The sequence below is a fragment of the Gymnodraco acuticeps genome, unplaced genomic scaffold (assembly GCF_902827175.1).
Source record: "Gymnodraco acuticeps unplaced genomic scaffold, fGymAcu1.1, whole genome shotgun sequence".
NCBI classification, from domain to species: Eukaryota; Metazoa; Chordata; class Actinopteri; order Perciformes; family Bathydraconidae; genus Gymnodraco; species Gymnodraco acuticeps.
In genome coordinates this window covers 1,576,595-1,594,252 of record NW_022992206.1, presented here as the reverse complement: position 1 = coordinate 1,594,252, position 17,658 = coordinate 1,576,595, and the positions used below count along the sequence as shown (strand labels likewise).

The 17,658-nt window shown below is 40.2% G+C and overlaps 1 protein-coding gene across 2 annotated transcripts in view; it reads left to right on the top strand.

Moving 5' to 3' along the window:
- The first annotated feature begins 2,507 nt into the window (after positions 1 to 2,507).
- Positions 2,508 to 17,658, top strand: part of tead3b (TEA domain family member 3 b) — a 42,246-nt gene continuing 27,095 nt past the window's right edge. For both annotated transcript variants that reach the window (XM_034205700.1, XM_034205699.1), the window contains exons 1-3: positions 2,508 to 2,678; positions 3,007 to 3,152; positions 16,188 to 16,442. In XM_034205700.1, the coding sequence (XP_034061591.1) occupies positions 16,436 to 16,442 (7 nt within the window). In that variant the 5' untranslated portion in view covers positions 2,508 to 2,678; positions 3,007 to 3,152; positions 16,188 to 16,435. The remainder of the gene's footprint in view (positions 2,679 to 3,006; positions 3,153 to 16,187; positions 16,443 to 17,658) is intronic.

Here is a 17,658-nt window from a genome sequence, read left to right as displayed (position 1 = left end):
CTAAATAACTTCCCCAAAGTAAACATCTGTTGTGAAAATACATGTTTCTGTCAACCTTATCTTGTCTCTTATTTATAGTAAGTGTGTCCAAAATTCTTAAAATATTTCAAAAAATATATGTAGGTAATTTTGGGCCTAATCCCTCATTGATGAAATGTAGGAAGTCTGTTTTAAATTGTGTTTCAGACAGTATCCTCTTCAGTGAACCGGCAGATAATCAGTAGGATGTCTTATAGTTGCCGTTCTGAGAGACACCCACGCTGCTCTCCAGTTGTTGTGTGACATGTTGAGAGGAGAGCTTCACTCTGAATGAAAAACCAGTTTGAGCCGAGGCCCTGAAGAGTACGTGAGAAGTGTGTATATTCTGCCTGAACCTGCTCAGGCAGTTGTCCAAACTCGCAAATTAAAAGAAGCCTGAAGCTGGCAGCTCTTCTGGACAGATGCTGCAAGGTGAGTTTTTCTCCTCTCATTGTCTTTTTCTGTTACGTGAATTCCAGTGCAACAACTGCCAATATTTCTGTAGTCATACTTAGACACTGATACAATTAGTGCATCAATGAGTGATTTGTTGTCACACCATCTGCATAAGCAGCAACTCTGCTTTAATATTGGAATTCTGCTTAACAGCTGCAACCACGCTGTTGACCAACAGAAGGAGCTGTTGCTGGATTCAAGGTCTATTTTGTTTATAGTGATGTACATATTCTAGATAGATAGAATATATGTTCCCTTTGAATTAGCCCTGAGATAAAACAAAAGCACATATTTCCTTTTATATCATTCAGTGTTAACAGTTATCTATTTGTATTTCAAGTGTGGTACTTAAGGAGAGCAGTTTGACAATATCTGATTAGCTGGTGAATTAAAAAAAAAGTATTTTTAAACTTCGTATTATTAATCCAACTTCAGATTTGATTTGATGTTTCAAAAAGCAAAACCATGCTTAAGTGTGTAATTATATAAAAAAGTACAATTTATTTAAAATGTAGATACCATTTAATTAACCTGCAATGCACTCAGTATTGAGTCGTATGGACACAGTGATTGAAAATATATGTATGGGAACACACAAGGGCTCTAAACAAAAAACACTATCAGTCATAGAAGTCAGGCAGTGAATAAAATACTTGTCATTACAGTGTATGTAATGTAAGTGAGTCATCTTTGTGATGAATCATCTCTTTCATTGTTATTTATTATTAAAATATTTCAGCAATCTTAAAATGGCTGCTGAGTCTGAATACTCCATCGCTACAGCAAAGCACTATATAACTCTTATTTATTACATGTCTTTTAAACTAATTTACACACTCCACGTAAACCTTTAGCATTTGTTTTGAGCATTACCATTAAGTATAGAGTGCCACAGTGACGCGTCTTAAAACCCGGAAGTAAGCTGCGCATGGGTTCCTTCCATGGTTCATTCGACAAAAAAGCAATGGGATTTCTCCATAGGATTTTGGAAACTAGCTCGAAATAAGGTCTGTGGTTGACACACGTTTAAGAGTCGGATAATCTCCACATGTCTACCCTACTTTTATAATTTTCTAATCATAAACCTATCGATTAGATTTATGATTCGAAAATGATGAAAGTAGGGTAGACATGTGGAGATTATCCGACTGAAGAAAACGTGATCCGTCTCTTAAATATGTGTCAACCACAGACCTTATTTCGAGCTATTTTCCAAAATCCTATGGAGAAATTGCATTCCTTTTTTGGAACCCATGTGCAGCTTACTTCCGGGGTTTAGGATGCGTCACTAACAGCAGTCTGTTTATGTATATATAAGCTCAATCTTGACCATTACCTTTCACATTAAAGTACACATGATGCATCATAAGTATTTATTCATATAATAAAATAACATAATAAGATAAGATATACTTCATTGATCGCAAATTGGGATTTTTTTTCGTTGCAGCATGTAAAACAAAGTATTGCACATAATTACAAATACAAAAAGAGTAGAAAACAAACAATTATAAAATATAAACATATCAAAATAAAAGATCAAATGGAACTAAAAGAGCTCAAATGTAAAGGTCGACAGTGAAGATATCTGTAAACTATCTGACAAATACAACGCTATGGAAGGGCTAATTTACAGCTAACACAATATAAAAGTCGGATAAACATAATATAATCTGGTGATAAAATATGTATTATTCAGAAACACGTCATTCTGCGTTATCGATAATTGCATGACTAATTTAATGTAATTAAAACATTTTAGTGCTTGACTTTAACTTTTAACAGTGTATATACTTCCAACACTGTAACATATCAAATTCATGATTTTTTGCAACACTGCCAATGTTAACTGATGCATTTATTTATCCCTAAACCCAGCAGTGATATACGGTATATTAGCCACCATACATGAGGCCTGCAGTTTGTTTTGAGCGGGGCGGGGCCTGCAGTGAAGTCCCCGCCCCCCTGGCCTGTTGATTGACGCGCACCGGTGGCTCCTCCTTGCAAGTCTGTCTTTCCCTCCCCCTTCGTTTTCCAGTGTAGTGCGTTGATTTCATACCAAAGTCATACTTAACATTCCACTTATACTGTCAAACCTCTGAGAAATATTACGGAAAACAACAAGGCGCCAAAATATAACAAACTATCTAAAGTGACCAGCTGCTCTCATTGAGAAGAACCAGTAGCCTGGCAGAATAAAAAAGGTAAGTTTTGTACAAATGTTCCCTCTTTCACTTTAGAGGCTTTTTTCTGGGTGAGTTTTTTCACGCCGCTTGTCTCGGTGAAGTTTTCAGATCATTGTCATTTTTTACATTTTTCCGCGGAGCTCCCTGCGTTGGGAGGGAAGAAAACATTTGCAGATTCATACTCTATTGTGTTTGACTTTCCCAGTGTGCAGGGCTATCTTTGACAGGCTCTGTGAAATCAGATTTCCACCGGTAGCCCCGCTCATTGACACACACTATTACTAAAAAGAAACACAAAGCGTCTCTTTTGACAGCAGGGAATATGTTTGTTTTCTTTCTCGCACAGTTCATACCTGGATCATCCAAAGCCTCCAGCCTTGTTCCTCCAGAGGAATCCAACAGTTTTACCTACAGGCTCAGAGAGAGACTCAAACAAGAACGATTTGGAGGAATACACAACTTCAGTGTGCTTTGGACCTCTGCATCCTAAAGGTAATGTGTTGTTCTGTCAGCTTAGTTTAGTGGAGGGAAGCTGTCTGTTTATACAACTGTCCTCACACATTTATTAGACAAACACAACATTTCAAAAATAATTTTAAACAGATTTCTTATTAATCTGTTTGAACCAAATTGAGCCACATGTACTTTTTTTTTTTTTTATCTGGCAGTGATGAGATTTCCATTTCCATTTTGACTACATGTTGATCATTTATAAAGACACTCATTACGGTTATGTCCTATATTTTGTATCATTGTTTGCATTCAGTTTTAAATTAGAAAACTTGTTTCAGGCATTTACATAAACTTTATTTTTTAACACAATATACATTGCATGAAGTTAGTACAATATAATACTACCTGGTTGACAAACACATGACACATAATGTATGATACATTATGAATAAAGTAAAAGCCATGTGTATGCAGACCTGGAGCTACACACTCCTGCATACCAACAAGGATTTGTGTAACGTCATTGCTATTATGGAATATTTAGGAAATACCAAACCTTCTTTTTTAGTTAAAAGCTGATCAGGAATAATTCTGCAACATTTTTTTCTTCCTTTATTTTTGGTCAATGTATAGGACATTCTGAAGCCATAAGAAATACGTGACTATAGTCTGTCTGTCAAAAACATCTGACAACATAGTTTTTGTATATTGAGTAACTTTTCCTCAGCATGAAATTCCTTAATATAATCTTGACTTTATTTAAAATGTAAACGCAATACTATCTATCTATCTATCTATCTATCTATCTATCTATCTATCTATCTATCTATCTATCTATCTATCTATCTATCTATCTATCTATCTATCTATCTATCTATCTATCTATCTATCTATATGTTTTACTTCTTTCTTTCGTGCCAATGAACAGGGCAATGTGATGATACTGTGCAAAGTATTACTAAGTACATAATTCATAGGTGAGGATTTGAGATGCATGGATATGTTTGCGAGCTAATTTTATAATTATAGAAGAGGCACCTCGGGCTCCACCTGCTCTCACCCGCTGATTGGAAAATGTAAAAAAACCCGACATGTTAGGATTGGTACAGTCAGGGGAGCTGCATAGTTAAATCAGTGGCAGTCAACAGGTTTGACTGAACACCAGAATGCAGTCTGTCAGGTTAGTCTCAACAAGCAGAATAACCTGTTAACGTTTCTGTTGGCTCCTTATCTGTCTCCTTGTATTACTGCAGCAGCAATAGGCCTACTTAAAGGCATTACACATTATATTTCCATTTCATTTATTTCCTTGTTTTAGTTTTTTCACCAAGGTTGTGGGGGAAACAATGTTGTGTAACCTGGGAACAATGTTCACAGATCTGTCTTAATTCCATAAGGCTGTGAGTGTAAATGCGGCAGGATTCATGTGAGGCCGTGTGTTAGAGCTACAATTGTGTACATCAACACTGATAAAGACAATATGAATATTGTAGGAAAACGTTCTTGTTGTTTATTTTAGGTAACGGTTGAGAGGCTGCAGTATTAGAACTCATTTCTATTAACATGTGGAAACGATATTCTGAAACGCAGCGGCCTACCAGTACGACCAAACAATGTGTCCTTGGTAAATGAGACACGCCAAGATGCCTATTAATAGATGTTGATGCTGATGGGTAAATCTGGAAAGGATTAGGCATTCTGCTGCTCCGACAGATTCCCCTTCATTGTTTTCATGCAGCATGAATGCATCAGGCCTCCCAATGTACAATGTGGTCTCTTTCTTCCTCTCCTTGAACGCACTTTATGTTTCTCAGCCGTTATGCATTTTGTAAGCTGTGTGAGAGTTAAATGCAGAGGGAACGTTTTACAGCTTCACCCATGTCACGGAGGTCAATTCGATTACTTGGGGTAATATCCTCTTAAAGTGGCACTTTCGTCTCTTTTTACTTGCCAGCTGTATTCCTTGAGGCCGCTTATCGGGACGGAAGAGGTAATGAGTGTTTTCTTCATGAGGGTTTAAAAAATCTCTCTTTTTTATCAAATCCAAAAGTGAAGAGATCCTGAAGGTATTTCACATGTGGTGCTGTGTATTCCAGCGTTTAGTGCATCCTCTCTTTGCCCTGCAGAGTGTTTACGCAGGTCTGTTGACCGTTTGTCAGCAACAGCTTCACCCGTTTGTGTTAAACCCACAGCAGAGCGCCTAATGAGCTTTTGCCCATTTGTGCAGACGTTGGTTTCTTTTTAGCACCATCCCCAGAAGTGCTCGTCCAAATGGTGGACACTTGCCCCTCTGTCAACCCAGATCTGAACAAATAGCACTTATGTCTGCCTGGTGAGCACACAGAGGGCCTTAGAGAGAAGCCTGCAGGCCCCAGCAGAAGGGCATTAATGACAATCTGGAGTACAATATGCAGTCTAACTGGCAGCATCGGGTTAAAGAGTGCAGTTGTGTTGATGAATTTGAGTTATTTATTACAGTGATACAACAAAAGCTGAGCAATCTTTAAACATATACTTCAGTTTCCCAAGTATCCAGCAACATCATTTATCAACATTGTATTCATGTTAATGCACTGCACATGTTTACATATCCTCCAAACCATGAGGTTTTAACAGATAAGCTTTCCGGCCTCCTATTCGGACCACTGAGGGGAGGAGCCGGGGAGTGGCCTAGAACAGTATAGCCTTTGTGTCGGTTGTGCCCAAGTTGCTAAACGTTTTAGTTGTTCTTTCTCTGGCGACAGAGAGATGTTCCAAATAAATGTTCTCTACAGGCGAAGAGCTCAGAAAATAGATGTCTGTGGGTATGTGTGCCAGTGTCTGTGGCTCCCCGGGCCTCCATTATAGATAACATGAGGCTCACTGAGCCCGTCTGGTGTTGCAGAGACGTGTGTGTGTGTGTGTGTGTGTGTGTGTGTGTGTGTGTGTGTGTGTGTGTGTGTGTGTGTGTGTGTGTGTGTGTGTGTGTGTGTGTGTGTGTGTGTGTGTGTGTGTGTGTGTGTGTGTGTGTGTGTGTGGTGTGTGTGTGTGTGTGTGTGTGTGTGTGTGTGTGTGTGTGTGTGTGTGTGTGTTGTGTGTGTGTGTGTGTGTGTGTGTGTGTGTGTGTAGTGTGTGTGTGTGTGTGTGTGTGTGTGTGTGTGTGTGTGTGTGTGTGTGTGTGTGTGTGTGTGTGTGGTGTGTGTGTGTGTGTGTGTGTGTGTGTGTGTGTGTGTGTGGGTGTGTGTGTGTGTGGGGTGTGTGTGTGGTGTGTGTGTGTGGCCTAGCATTACTATACTTGTGGGGACCTAAATCTGTTTACACTGTCACGTGTGGGGACTCGCCTCCCTTATGGGGACAAATTGGAGGTCCCCATGAGGGGAATCATTCATTTTAGGGTGAAGACTTGGTTCGGGTAAGGGTTAGGGTTAGGCATGTGTTGGTTATGGTTAAGGTTAGGATAAGTCTCCAGGAAATGCATGTAAGTCAATGTAATGTCCCCTGAAGTGATGTATACATGGTGTGTGTGGTGTGTGTGTGTGTGTGTGTGTGTGTGTGTGTGTGTGTGTGTGTGTGTGTGTGTGTGTGTGTGTGTGTGTGTGTGTGTGTGTGTGTGTGTGTGTGTGGTGTGTGTGTGTGTGTGTGTGTGTGTGTGTGTGTGTGTGTGTGTGTGTGTGTGTGTGTGTGTGTGTGTGTGTGTGTGTGTGTGTGTGTGTGTGTGTGTGTGTGTGTGTGCCGTGTGTGAGGCCTGTGTGTCGCACTGGAGCTCCTGTGACCCATGGGCACTCATGTGAAACCCCTTTAATCCCTTTGCATAGAGTGTTTTGGGAAGGGGGATGATCCCCTTCTGCAGCACAGAGTTATTGGTTCTTATTGCTCCTAATATAAAACAACACAGGTGTCTAAATGATTCTGAGGCCTTTATGAGTGTATATACTTACATCAAATGTGCAACAGTCCTATAAGTTTCCTCTCTGGTTCTGTTTTTATGTTAAATCTCAGCTTTTCCTTGTGAAAATCCTTTCTATGAGGCCCGATCAAAGCCATGACTGCTCTTAATGCCTTGTTCCACAATTGATATGGTTAGATGAGTTATTGGCTCGTTCATTCTGCTGCAAAGTTATGCATGTCTTAAAGGTTTCACAGATTATGGCTTCAAACCGCTCCCCTCACCACAAAATGACCAATTCAGGCTAGAACGGCTTGTCTGCTGCTTTTGCTGGAAAATTTCCGATTAAAATGCTGATTCAGGCTGTACAAAAAAGAGAAAACACTCTGGCTCACCCGCGCCGTTTTGTGTCAGTCTTTCCCTCTTCAGATGGATTTTAGGCTTAATTCTCTTAAAGTGTGACAATTCAAGCTATACCACTTAGCCAGCAGCTATAAAAAAGAACAACACATTAGTAAATCTACCTTATGTTCGAGCTCTGACTCCATTCACACCCATTTATCTCTCAGTGACTCATTTAGGAATCCAGTAAACTCTTCTTACCTCAGAGTCAGTTAGTCTGTTTCCACGCGGTGAGATTTGTTTACAAGAAAACAACAAATAAGAATCAGTTGTGGCGAGTTTCATGGTGTAACTGTTTGGAAAAGATTTTCCAACTCGGATCGCTTTCACACATTCCTGTTTCTAGCGTGCAAGATGTTACTCTGAGCGTTATTGTTTTTCTTGGGCATGCAGCTGGTATCAAACCACAAATGTTTGACTTGACAAGGGGAGCATTTGGTGTGTGTTCACGTGTGTGTGTGTGTGTGTGTGTGTGTGTGTGTGTGTGTGTGTGTGTGTGTGTGTGTGTGTGCGTCTCAACCTTCTCCCTCTGCCGTGTGAGCCGTTAGCCGTCCAGCCCTCCTCTCACTCTGAGCTCTGATTGTTTCCTGAGCGCTGTGCCAGATAGGAAGTAGCAGGAAGTTATTGGAGGAGCTGGGGAGAATTTATTAGGGCCAAACACAGACAGAGAAGGGAGGGTAGTGACTGACTTTTTTTTTTGGAGATGGGCCTTGTGGTTTTATGAGTCTGAAGAAGGCAGTGGCAGCAATCTTTGAACAGACATGCCAACACTTAAGCCAGCTCATCACCTTTTCATTTATAAAAGCAGCAAAACATGTGCATTTGCTGTGAATGCATTCTGCGCGTTTGTGTGTGTCAGGAGGGATAAGGCAGCGTCTCCGGTTCTAGTCAGAGAGCAGCTCTCCTGGCCTGAAAATATTTTCTTTATCTGTAATCTGACCTTAGCGAGCAGCTGCTCCTTCTGCCACCAAGTCCTGTTGTTTCGCCTGTCAAGAGAGTGTGTGTGTGTGTGTGTGTGTGTGTGTGTGTGTGTGTGTGTGTGTGTGTGTGTGTGTGTGTGTGTGTGTGTGTGTGTGTGTGTGTGTGTGTGTGTGTGTGTGTGTGTGTGTGTGTGTGTGTGTGTGTGTGTGTGTGTGTGTGTGTGTGTGTGTGTGTGTGTGTGTGTGTGTGTGTGTGTGTGTGTGTGTGTGTGTGTGTGTGTGTGTGTGTATGTGGGTTGGGGGTCTCACTGTGACATCTGTGAGTGCCCCTCAACCTTAACAAGACGTCTGGAGGAGTTTCAGGCTCTGGATTCGTTACTGTGTATAAAATGTTAAGATCGGTGTCGGTGTGTTTAAGTCTCGGCTAAGCAGGGGGGCTTTCGGCTGCCAGCAGGGGTCTGTTCTCTGCCAACAAGTGTCCTAAGTCAAGCAGCAGCTCAATAAAGGCTGCATTTTTGAAGGCAGGAACAAATCCTGTGGTGTATTGGTTAACAAACAGACAAAGGTACATACATTATGTCAGTACGAAATGGAGAGGAAGGAACAACAGAGGTAGAGATAGATGTGAAGGGAATCTGCTTGGGGATGTGAGTCAGTAGACTTGAGTCATGGTCTTCAGGGTGCAGACTTACGGACAGGAGTGGGAGGCTCATCTCACTGAGTGTGTGGGTGTGATATGACCAACAATTACCATGATTAAGAAGAATAATAGAAAATATATATACAAATCAAAAACCAGTAACAGATTTTTTCTTTAAAGCTGATTTGATATAATTGTTATTTTGTAAATACTACGAGTAACATAAAAAACAGACTTTCAGCTCATTATTATGCAGCAACTACTTTACTACTACTTTACTTTATTTATTTGTTGTAGCAACAACCCTTTGATAAACCCTCTGTAGACAACATGCTAAGCACAAAAACAACCGGTGAACATGGTGGAGAATTGAGGAGTCGGTGGAGCCCAAACCAGAGGTAAAAACAGAGACAAAGATACTTTTAAGTTACCAAGTTTTACCTATTTGCAAGTTTGTATTAGCTTTTCTTGTATTGCATTTACAATGGCATCAAAGTAAACCCTTTATGCACTTGAAGAACACCCATGTTTGATTATTATTTTTCTGATGCATAAAAAAGGGTTTCAAATGAAAAACTACCACCAAGACTCCTCCTGAGTCGACATTGTCTGATCTTGTGAAAAAACAGATGTTACAGTAAATATGCCTTAAAACGTTTGCACTCATCAGATGACATGCTGCATTGTTCTGAGTAAAGACGTACAGTAGAACAAAGATGCTCGATGACAGCTGGCGCACAGTTCTCCAAAGCACCTGAGAGAATGTACCGTTGATGCCTACATGAGCAACATGTCGTCTCAGTTTTCTGTTTAACACCAAGCACCAAATGCATCTTCAATCCAATGTACCAGGTGCATTAACATGGTGGACCTTTTCAAATGTTGTCTTCTGAGCCTCAAAAAGCATTAGAGGTTTTTTCTGCTGGAACTTTTCTGTCTGGATTTGTTGTGTTGCCTTTTGGTATTTAACAAGTAACATCAAAAAGCTCATGTTTTCCATGCAGCCAGCTCAGCCTGATTTGACATCATTACAATAAAAGTTTCTCTGACGGTTGTTTTGCTCTCTAAGACGGGAATTTGTTGAAACTCAGTTGCTTTGAGAAACCACAGTTAAAGTCAATAAACACTTAGGCAGAATGAAATAAGTAAAACGTGTGAAATAAACTTACAAGTAACCCGCTGTGCTTTTTGTACTCATACTAATGTTTTAGCTCAATGGGCTCACATGGCTCTCATGGTAGGCTGTTTAGTCTCTGCATATATTTCTATGATCTCTTCTTGGTCGTGAAAGTCGGGAGGACTGGAGAAAAGATGTTGCCATCAGGCCATAGAAATCATGAGACATGACAGAATAATCTTGACCTCAAGGTCTTACTAAAGTCTTTGATTTTCTGCAATAAGTAGAAACCCATCTGGTTGGTGCATCTGCGAGTACCAAGATGATCTCATTTTAAGTGGAAGACAAAATTTGAGCAGTAAAAAACTGGCAATGTGGAAAATAAAAGTCCTCTCTTTCTGTGAATAAGTATTATTGTGTCAGCTCCTGAATGCCGTGGAAACAGGCTGTGTTTGTTTTCCTGCCTGTAGGTGTTTGTAAGGGATTTCCTACTGTCTGTGGCACGCTTAAACAAATACCTACGATGGAATCCCTCTCCTGATTTAGGTTATCCCGGCAGCTTTGCTACATGTGACTCAGTAGCCTCACGGTGACTCAGGAGAATTACTGGAATTCATTGGGACATTTCACCACACACAATCCTGTCTAGGAAAGGAAAATAAAAGGAAACTCAGTGTGGTGCCAATAAACTCTGGTTGGGTCATGGATGGAGTCGGAGTGGAGATAAGCTGATTTCTGAAAACAGACTGCAATGTGATGGCTCTGTTCGGGGCTGGGAGAATGGGACGAGGGTCCGGGGAGCATGAATGGTGCCGTTTGAATGGACGTGCAAAACACATAGCTTTGCAGCATTATCCCTGCTGCACATTGGAATTCTGTAGCATGTTACTCTCATGGCGTGACTCCCAGAAAGCAGGAGGGGAGGTGTGTCCCTGAATGTAGTTTTTAATGTGTCTATTCAGATCCTTTTAATAAAGCTTCCCATCTGGCAGCCACATTTAAGAGTCTCACTCACAGGTTTGTGCTCGAGAAGAACTGCAGTTTGCTTTCTTTATCCATTAATCTGGAGATTATTTTCAAGTTTCATACATTATTCATTTAGTCGATACGAGAAGGAGTAAAGTACTAAAAGAAGTTGCTATCAGAATTTACGAAAGGTTCATTTATGTCATGAAATGTTATTATTTTAGTTTGATAGCCCTGCGCGAGATGACCTAATATTGGTCATTACATTATCTCAGTAGTGATGTTTGCCGATTGCCTATTATGTTTTCAGATATTTAAAATGAATATTCTATATAAATAGCCTATATTTGTATACCACTGTATAAATTAACAATGAGTATTTTCTCATTTAATTTTGAGAGTTTGAGTTAGTATGTGCAATTCTGTATCCTAATTCTGTTATCTCAATATATGGTTTCATCACAATATTATTCCACGAAACGATGATCATTTATTACATTATTGAATTATCAGCCAGCCCTATTGTTTGACCACCAGACCAAAGTCTAAACAATTTGTATTTATTATCACATGAAACAGAATAAACCTCACAATAGAGCAGCAGAAAATACTTAAGTGTTTAACTTATCAAAATAGTTTTAGGTTCATTCATTTTCTGTTGAGCGATTAATCCGCTGTTTCAGGTTATCAGTAGCTGTCTTTATGTATTACACTGTATACACTCAGCTTTGTGCATCCGCAGTTTATTTTGTTCTGTAAGTCATTGCTATGCCTGAGTTTATCACCCGAACTTTGCTCAAATACAAACAGCTGTTGTAATGTAATCAATATGTTAATTACAACAGCTTTTATTTTCAAACGACATGCTGGCAGTAAATTGTGTCGGAGAAGCGAATCCCTCCATCTTGGGTCCAACTAGCTGTTGTATTTCAGCCCATAAAACTGTCCTTTAACTTTTCACCATCGAGCCATGACTATTGTTCAGATTTAGAATCCTGTGACTCCACACGAGGATGCATTGAAAAATGGCTCCACTGACAATGGCCTGCCTCTAGTCTGAGCTCTGAGCGTGTTCACTGCTGATGTTGCATTCCAGCTGGAACAATCCCACTGTTTTCCAGACCCCAAAGTGGACGCCTAAATTGGACAACACCCCCACCCCACATACACACCCCCTTTCCCCCGTCTGCTCTCCAACCAACCAACCAAGCCAACCACCACCCACTCCTCCCATACACGCATCCCCTGGTCTCCTGTCCTTATTTGGGTAGAGACGTTCTGAGCGCTGGGTGGAGGGTGGTGGTGGTGGTGGTGGGGGGGCTGGCAGAAGAGGAGGGAGGGAGGGCGTTGGGTTGACACAAGGGAGGCAGGAGGAGAAACAGTGAGCACTCGCAGCCCTTTCTTAATAAGGACATGTCTGGAATTCAGGCCCCTCTCTCGCTGAAGAGCCTCTCTTGAACGCACTCTGAGCTCCATCGAGGCCGTCAGATCTGAGCGCTGCTTGCTGCTCAGCTCGCAGTGTGGAGGAGGTTTGCAGTGTTTTCTCTGCTATAATTGGAGATAAACAATAGAGCGGCCGCCCCTCCCTCACTGTGCCACCAGTCTCTGATTATTGCCCCGGCTCGACTGGAGCAGTTGCCCTGCAGCACCTGTGCGTTCATTAATGAAATACTGCCTGAGAGACACTCTAACAGCAGACTTGTGTGGCCTGGTGTGTGTTCAGGGTTCACAGAAGTGTTGATGTTAATGGCTCTTTGGGCCGAAAGATGTTTCTGTTTTTAAGTTGTACCAACAAACAGGCTGCTGACAACTACACAATGAAAGTAAAATTAGTTTGTCATCACAGGCTGCTGGAAAAGTTGGGGTAACTATTACATGATGTGTTAATGTGTGCTCACAATTCTCCAGAAAGGTCCAAAGTTGACATTTAAACTCTTAAATAATTTCAATGACTAGAACTACTTGATCTGAACGACTAACTGAACTATTGTTTTTAATTCTAAGGCAGAAATTGCAAGTACTTGCTGGATTGATGCTCCTACAGGATAAACAAAATATTTAGCATCGATTTCTCAGACATTTTTCTCAAATCTTTCGCATTGTATAGACAGAAATTGATTGATTGAGAAAATGATATGCAGACTAATGGAAATATTCATTACCTGCAGCAGCCCTAATTCAATTCACAAAACACAATATTCAGTTTACTATAATACAACACAACAATAGATGAAAAATTCTCACATTTTAAAAAGAAAGAAAATGAAGAGACAATAATATTTTATCAAAGGACTTGTAGACACATTTCATTTCATTTGTTGCAGCTTCAATTATATTGATTTATTCACTCGCATATCCACATGTCTTTGTTTTTAGTCATTGTATTTAAAATTACGTTTTTTCAGAGTATGATTAAACTAACCCTGACTCCAGTGAGCAGTGATTGGGAGGATCCAGTGTGATCTGCGAGGACAGACACGCATCACTTGAGCTGCTGATGAGTGCTCAGTTTCAGTGTTGAGTTTTAACACCGTGACCCTGTTGCAGAGGGCCCGCCATAACCAATACCCTCTCAGCTAAAATTAGCTGCTGGACTTGTGGATATTAGCCAAACTCCCGTCTGGCTTCAGTGACGTCCATAAAGTAAATGTTGTATGTAGCGTTTGGATGGATATCGCTGCGGGATAAAACGTATCTACCCGCCTTTGATCTTTTTTAATTCCTCTTTTATGATGATGGGAAGCGAAAGGAAGCGTCACTAATCCTTCACCTCTGCTTTTTCACCAGTATGTGGTGAAAAAGTGTGACTTTTTCTAAATAATGAGAGATAAACAGAAGGGGGAGATAGAGGGATTTCAAAACTATCATGGTCATCATGACAAAATTCCAGATAAAATAAAACCACTTTTTGGCGGCAGAGTTTTGGTGTAATTATACTCCAAATAATTATACACACTTCTGTGGCCTTGAGTATAATGGTTTCACTTGTTTACATAGACATTTTTCACATGTTAGATAATATTTTAAGTACGAAACAAAGGAAGCTTAATTTCTGGATTTATTTTTATGTGAAATAATTAAACTGTCCATATTTGACTCCCTAACTCTGCAAAACCTCTTAAAAGACTTAAAATATGGCTCATATCGGGGAAATAACAGCTGAAAACAGATAATGTAACATACTTGTTTTACATTCTATCATATAAACTCTACATTTCAGTATAATACAACTCTCTCTATTATGCTTTATTTATGTCAACATCTGCAGAAATGCTACAGCAGAAACACAAGCATCTTGGGAAGATCGTGGTTACCTCATAGACGTTCAGAAACAATACAATGCTGAAAGGCAGCTTGAAAAATACTTAAGATCTTAGCCTGCAGTCAGTCATGAGCCAACCACACTGGGACACAGTTCCCACACCACAAGAATTCTTTGAGGCCAGCTCTGATTAGTGAGGTCTTTAAACTACATTTTATGGAATATCTTGAATTCATTTGGCCATTTCAGGAAAATAAAATTGAGGAAATTACAGTAATAATTACGGTTAGCATTGTTTATTCATTCAGATTTAATGACAGCAATAAAGACATTGTCAAAGAGAGGCAAAGTAACGACCTACACATGAATGACATTCCCTTTTCAACTCTCATTATGCTTAACATGAACTCACTCAGCTCTTTAAAGCCACTTTATGTTCATTACTTGTAGAGAAGCTAAGCCGGGTTGAAGTTCACACAGCATGGCAAGCTGTTAATGAGGTAGCCGACATTACTTAAAATCAGAAATCATGTTCTCCTTTATTTTATTGATCTTATTGAAATTTGCTTCTGATTATAAGCCGAGTTGCTAGAGTCGAAACAAGGCAACAAATACAAATCCATTACACTAACCTGTTTGTTATTACAGCTCAGTTTGTCAAAATGAAGGCAAAAAACCGTGGATGTTTTCTGAGAACATTTTTCCAAGATTCATGCAACTTGTGCCAAATATAAAAACATTTTTACAGCAGTTTACTGGCTGAGTTTCTACATGTCAATCTCAAAAAGAAGAATATGTTGATAAAACAAAAGGCGGTTTGTAATAAGACAGTATGGTAGACCTAATAAAATAGTTATTGTGAGGCATGATTTTCCTCATAGCAATGCATTTAGCATCACATGACCCACATTTACGACTGTGGCCGATTGACCAAAATTGATACAATAGTTTGTACAATTTTCACTGCCTAAAATTATTGTTTTTTTTTATAGTTTTGTAGTAAGATGTACATGTTGTGGTTCAAGCAGAAGAGTTTCCTTATTACAATTATGAAAATGATGGCTTATTGCTGCACTCATTTCTGTTATTGGTAGCAAATGAACAACTCAATGTTGTTCATGTGATTTGCTTATGAATATGAATTCCCACTTAAATTATAAATCCTTAAACAATGCCTTATATATAACGTGTTTTTCTTAAATAAGAAGTAATGTCCTAAGAGCTTTATAGCAAACAGAAGTAAACATGGCACTTGTTGGGGAACTATGTGCAGCAGCGGATCAATACAGATTCGATGCACTAGTGAGTATTTACATCACCAGGACTTGTTAGATTGACTCACAGTGCCCTCACTCATACGAAACATGCCACAGATTGCAATTATGTAGCTCAATAATGTGTTTTAAATAATGTTAGATAACAAGAAGGTCACTCAGAGAGCACAGAACTTTGCCATGGCCAAATGCCCTATTTTTTTGCAATTTGACGAAAGCGAAAAAGAATACTGCTTCTATGGGATTCAGATCAGCACCAACATGTAATGGCTTCTTCTTTTGCCCATGGTACATCCTTTCACCGAATGTAATGAAAATCAGGCCACTAGTTCTTTTGTTAATAAGCCGAAGAAGCCCAACAGCAATCATAGGCTTCTTGTTGGAGTAACAATGGAGCTCTATAGTTTATAAACTATACCAGGCTTCGGCTGCACTGACATTACCTGCCTAGTGCCTAGTTATTGTTGATTTGGTGTTGTCATAGCTTTTGTTGATAATAACAAATTCTTTAACATTTTCTTTCCACTGTTTAGATTTCAAAGTTAATTATTTGTTAACATTTGCTAAATAATTTAAATCAATATGAAGATATAAAATAATCTAAGCATCCTATGCCTTTCTCTCAAAGGTCTCCTACAGATCCCTTGATTTTGGGGCTCGGGGTCGGGCCCAGGGGGAGCCGCCACCATTGCGTCCAACGAGTGGAGTGCCAACGGTAGCCCTGAAGATGGGCTGGACGGGGAGAACGATGACAAGGCCATTGACGGGGACGCCGAGGGCGTGTGGAGCCCGGACATCGAGCAGAGCTTCCAGGAGGCCCTCGCCATATACCCCCCCTGCGGCAGGAGGAAAATCATCCTGTCAGATGAGGGAAAAATGTATGGTAAGTATGTTGGATAACAGCCAGAGCAACAAAGGAACAACAATTCCATAGAAAACAGTCCCATAATGAATGCACCAAAATGAGAAAACCATCCATCCCACAGAGATTTGTGGTTAAAAGAAAACACGCACCATGAGGCCCTAAAGAAAAATGAGAAAAGTACTTTTCTCCCTCTTGTGCTCTTGTCACTGCTTTGACACAGAGGTGTTTTCTTTCCACTCGGTGCTCTCTTAAACAAGTCTGTACCTGTTGAGTTGTGACCCCGGGCCAGGTTCTTCCAGTCTCTCAGAGCCAGTTATTGCCATCCTGAGATCATCTCCGCTCCTCTCCTCTTGATTTACACCTGTCTTTTTCTACTCTGTTTTTCTTTACAGCACACTGTTTTATGGCCTCTTCTCTTCCTCGCTACACTTTCAGTCGCAAAACCTGCTCTTCGCTGAGCGCCATGTGCTTGTTTCTCCACAAACCGGTACTGCGGGGAGAGTTTTGCCTGTGGGCTGGAGCTGGTTTCTGGAGAAGTGTTGCGTTTGATGCAGGATGGCTCGGGTAAATTGGCAATAATTAGCGCAGCGTGAATCCAGGTTCAGGAACAATAACATCACTTTGGAATGTTTAAGATTTTAAACATCCACATGGTTTCAGAATATTAATGCTGTTTCCTGCAGTGTATTCATTAATGTGCAGGTGTTGAGCCTTTAATGCCATGAAAAGCTCCAGATGGATATGTTGGCAAGTCTTCTGGTGGAATCACTGACATCCAGGTGTAAGGCATTGCGCACATTTGTCTTTCATTATTTTGATCCCACTTTCCCATTGCTGTTGTTGAGACAAAGCACGCTCTGCTAATTACAGTTAGCATTTGAAGCTTGGAATTTTGGTGAACAGCAACAAATGTTGATTGACAGGAACTGTGTTGCTTTCTTTACTGTTTTACACGCAGTTGTCCTTAACAAACCCCCTTTAGGCTTTGTGAAATTATGTTTTATTCACCATTGAAATCTAACTCCTTCTAGCCATGCTTTGTAAGCTTTTCCTGCCCTTTAATTATTGTCAATCATGACTCAAAAACTTGAAAATTGATTCCGGCTTCAGAGGAACCATAAAACCATCAATCAGTGCCACCAAAGTCTCCGTGAGGCTGTTTATTTTAGACACATTACTGTTTGTTTTTAAAGGTCCCATTACATGCTTTTCTGGTTATTACCCGTCCCCTTGT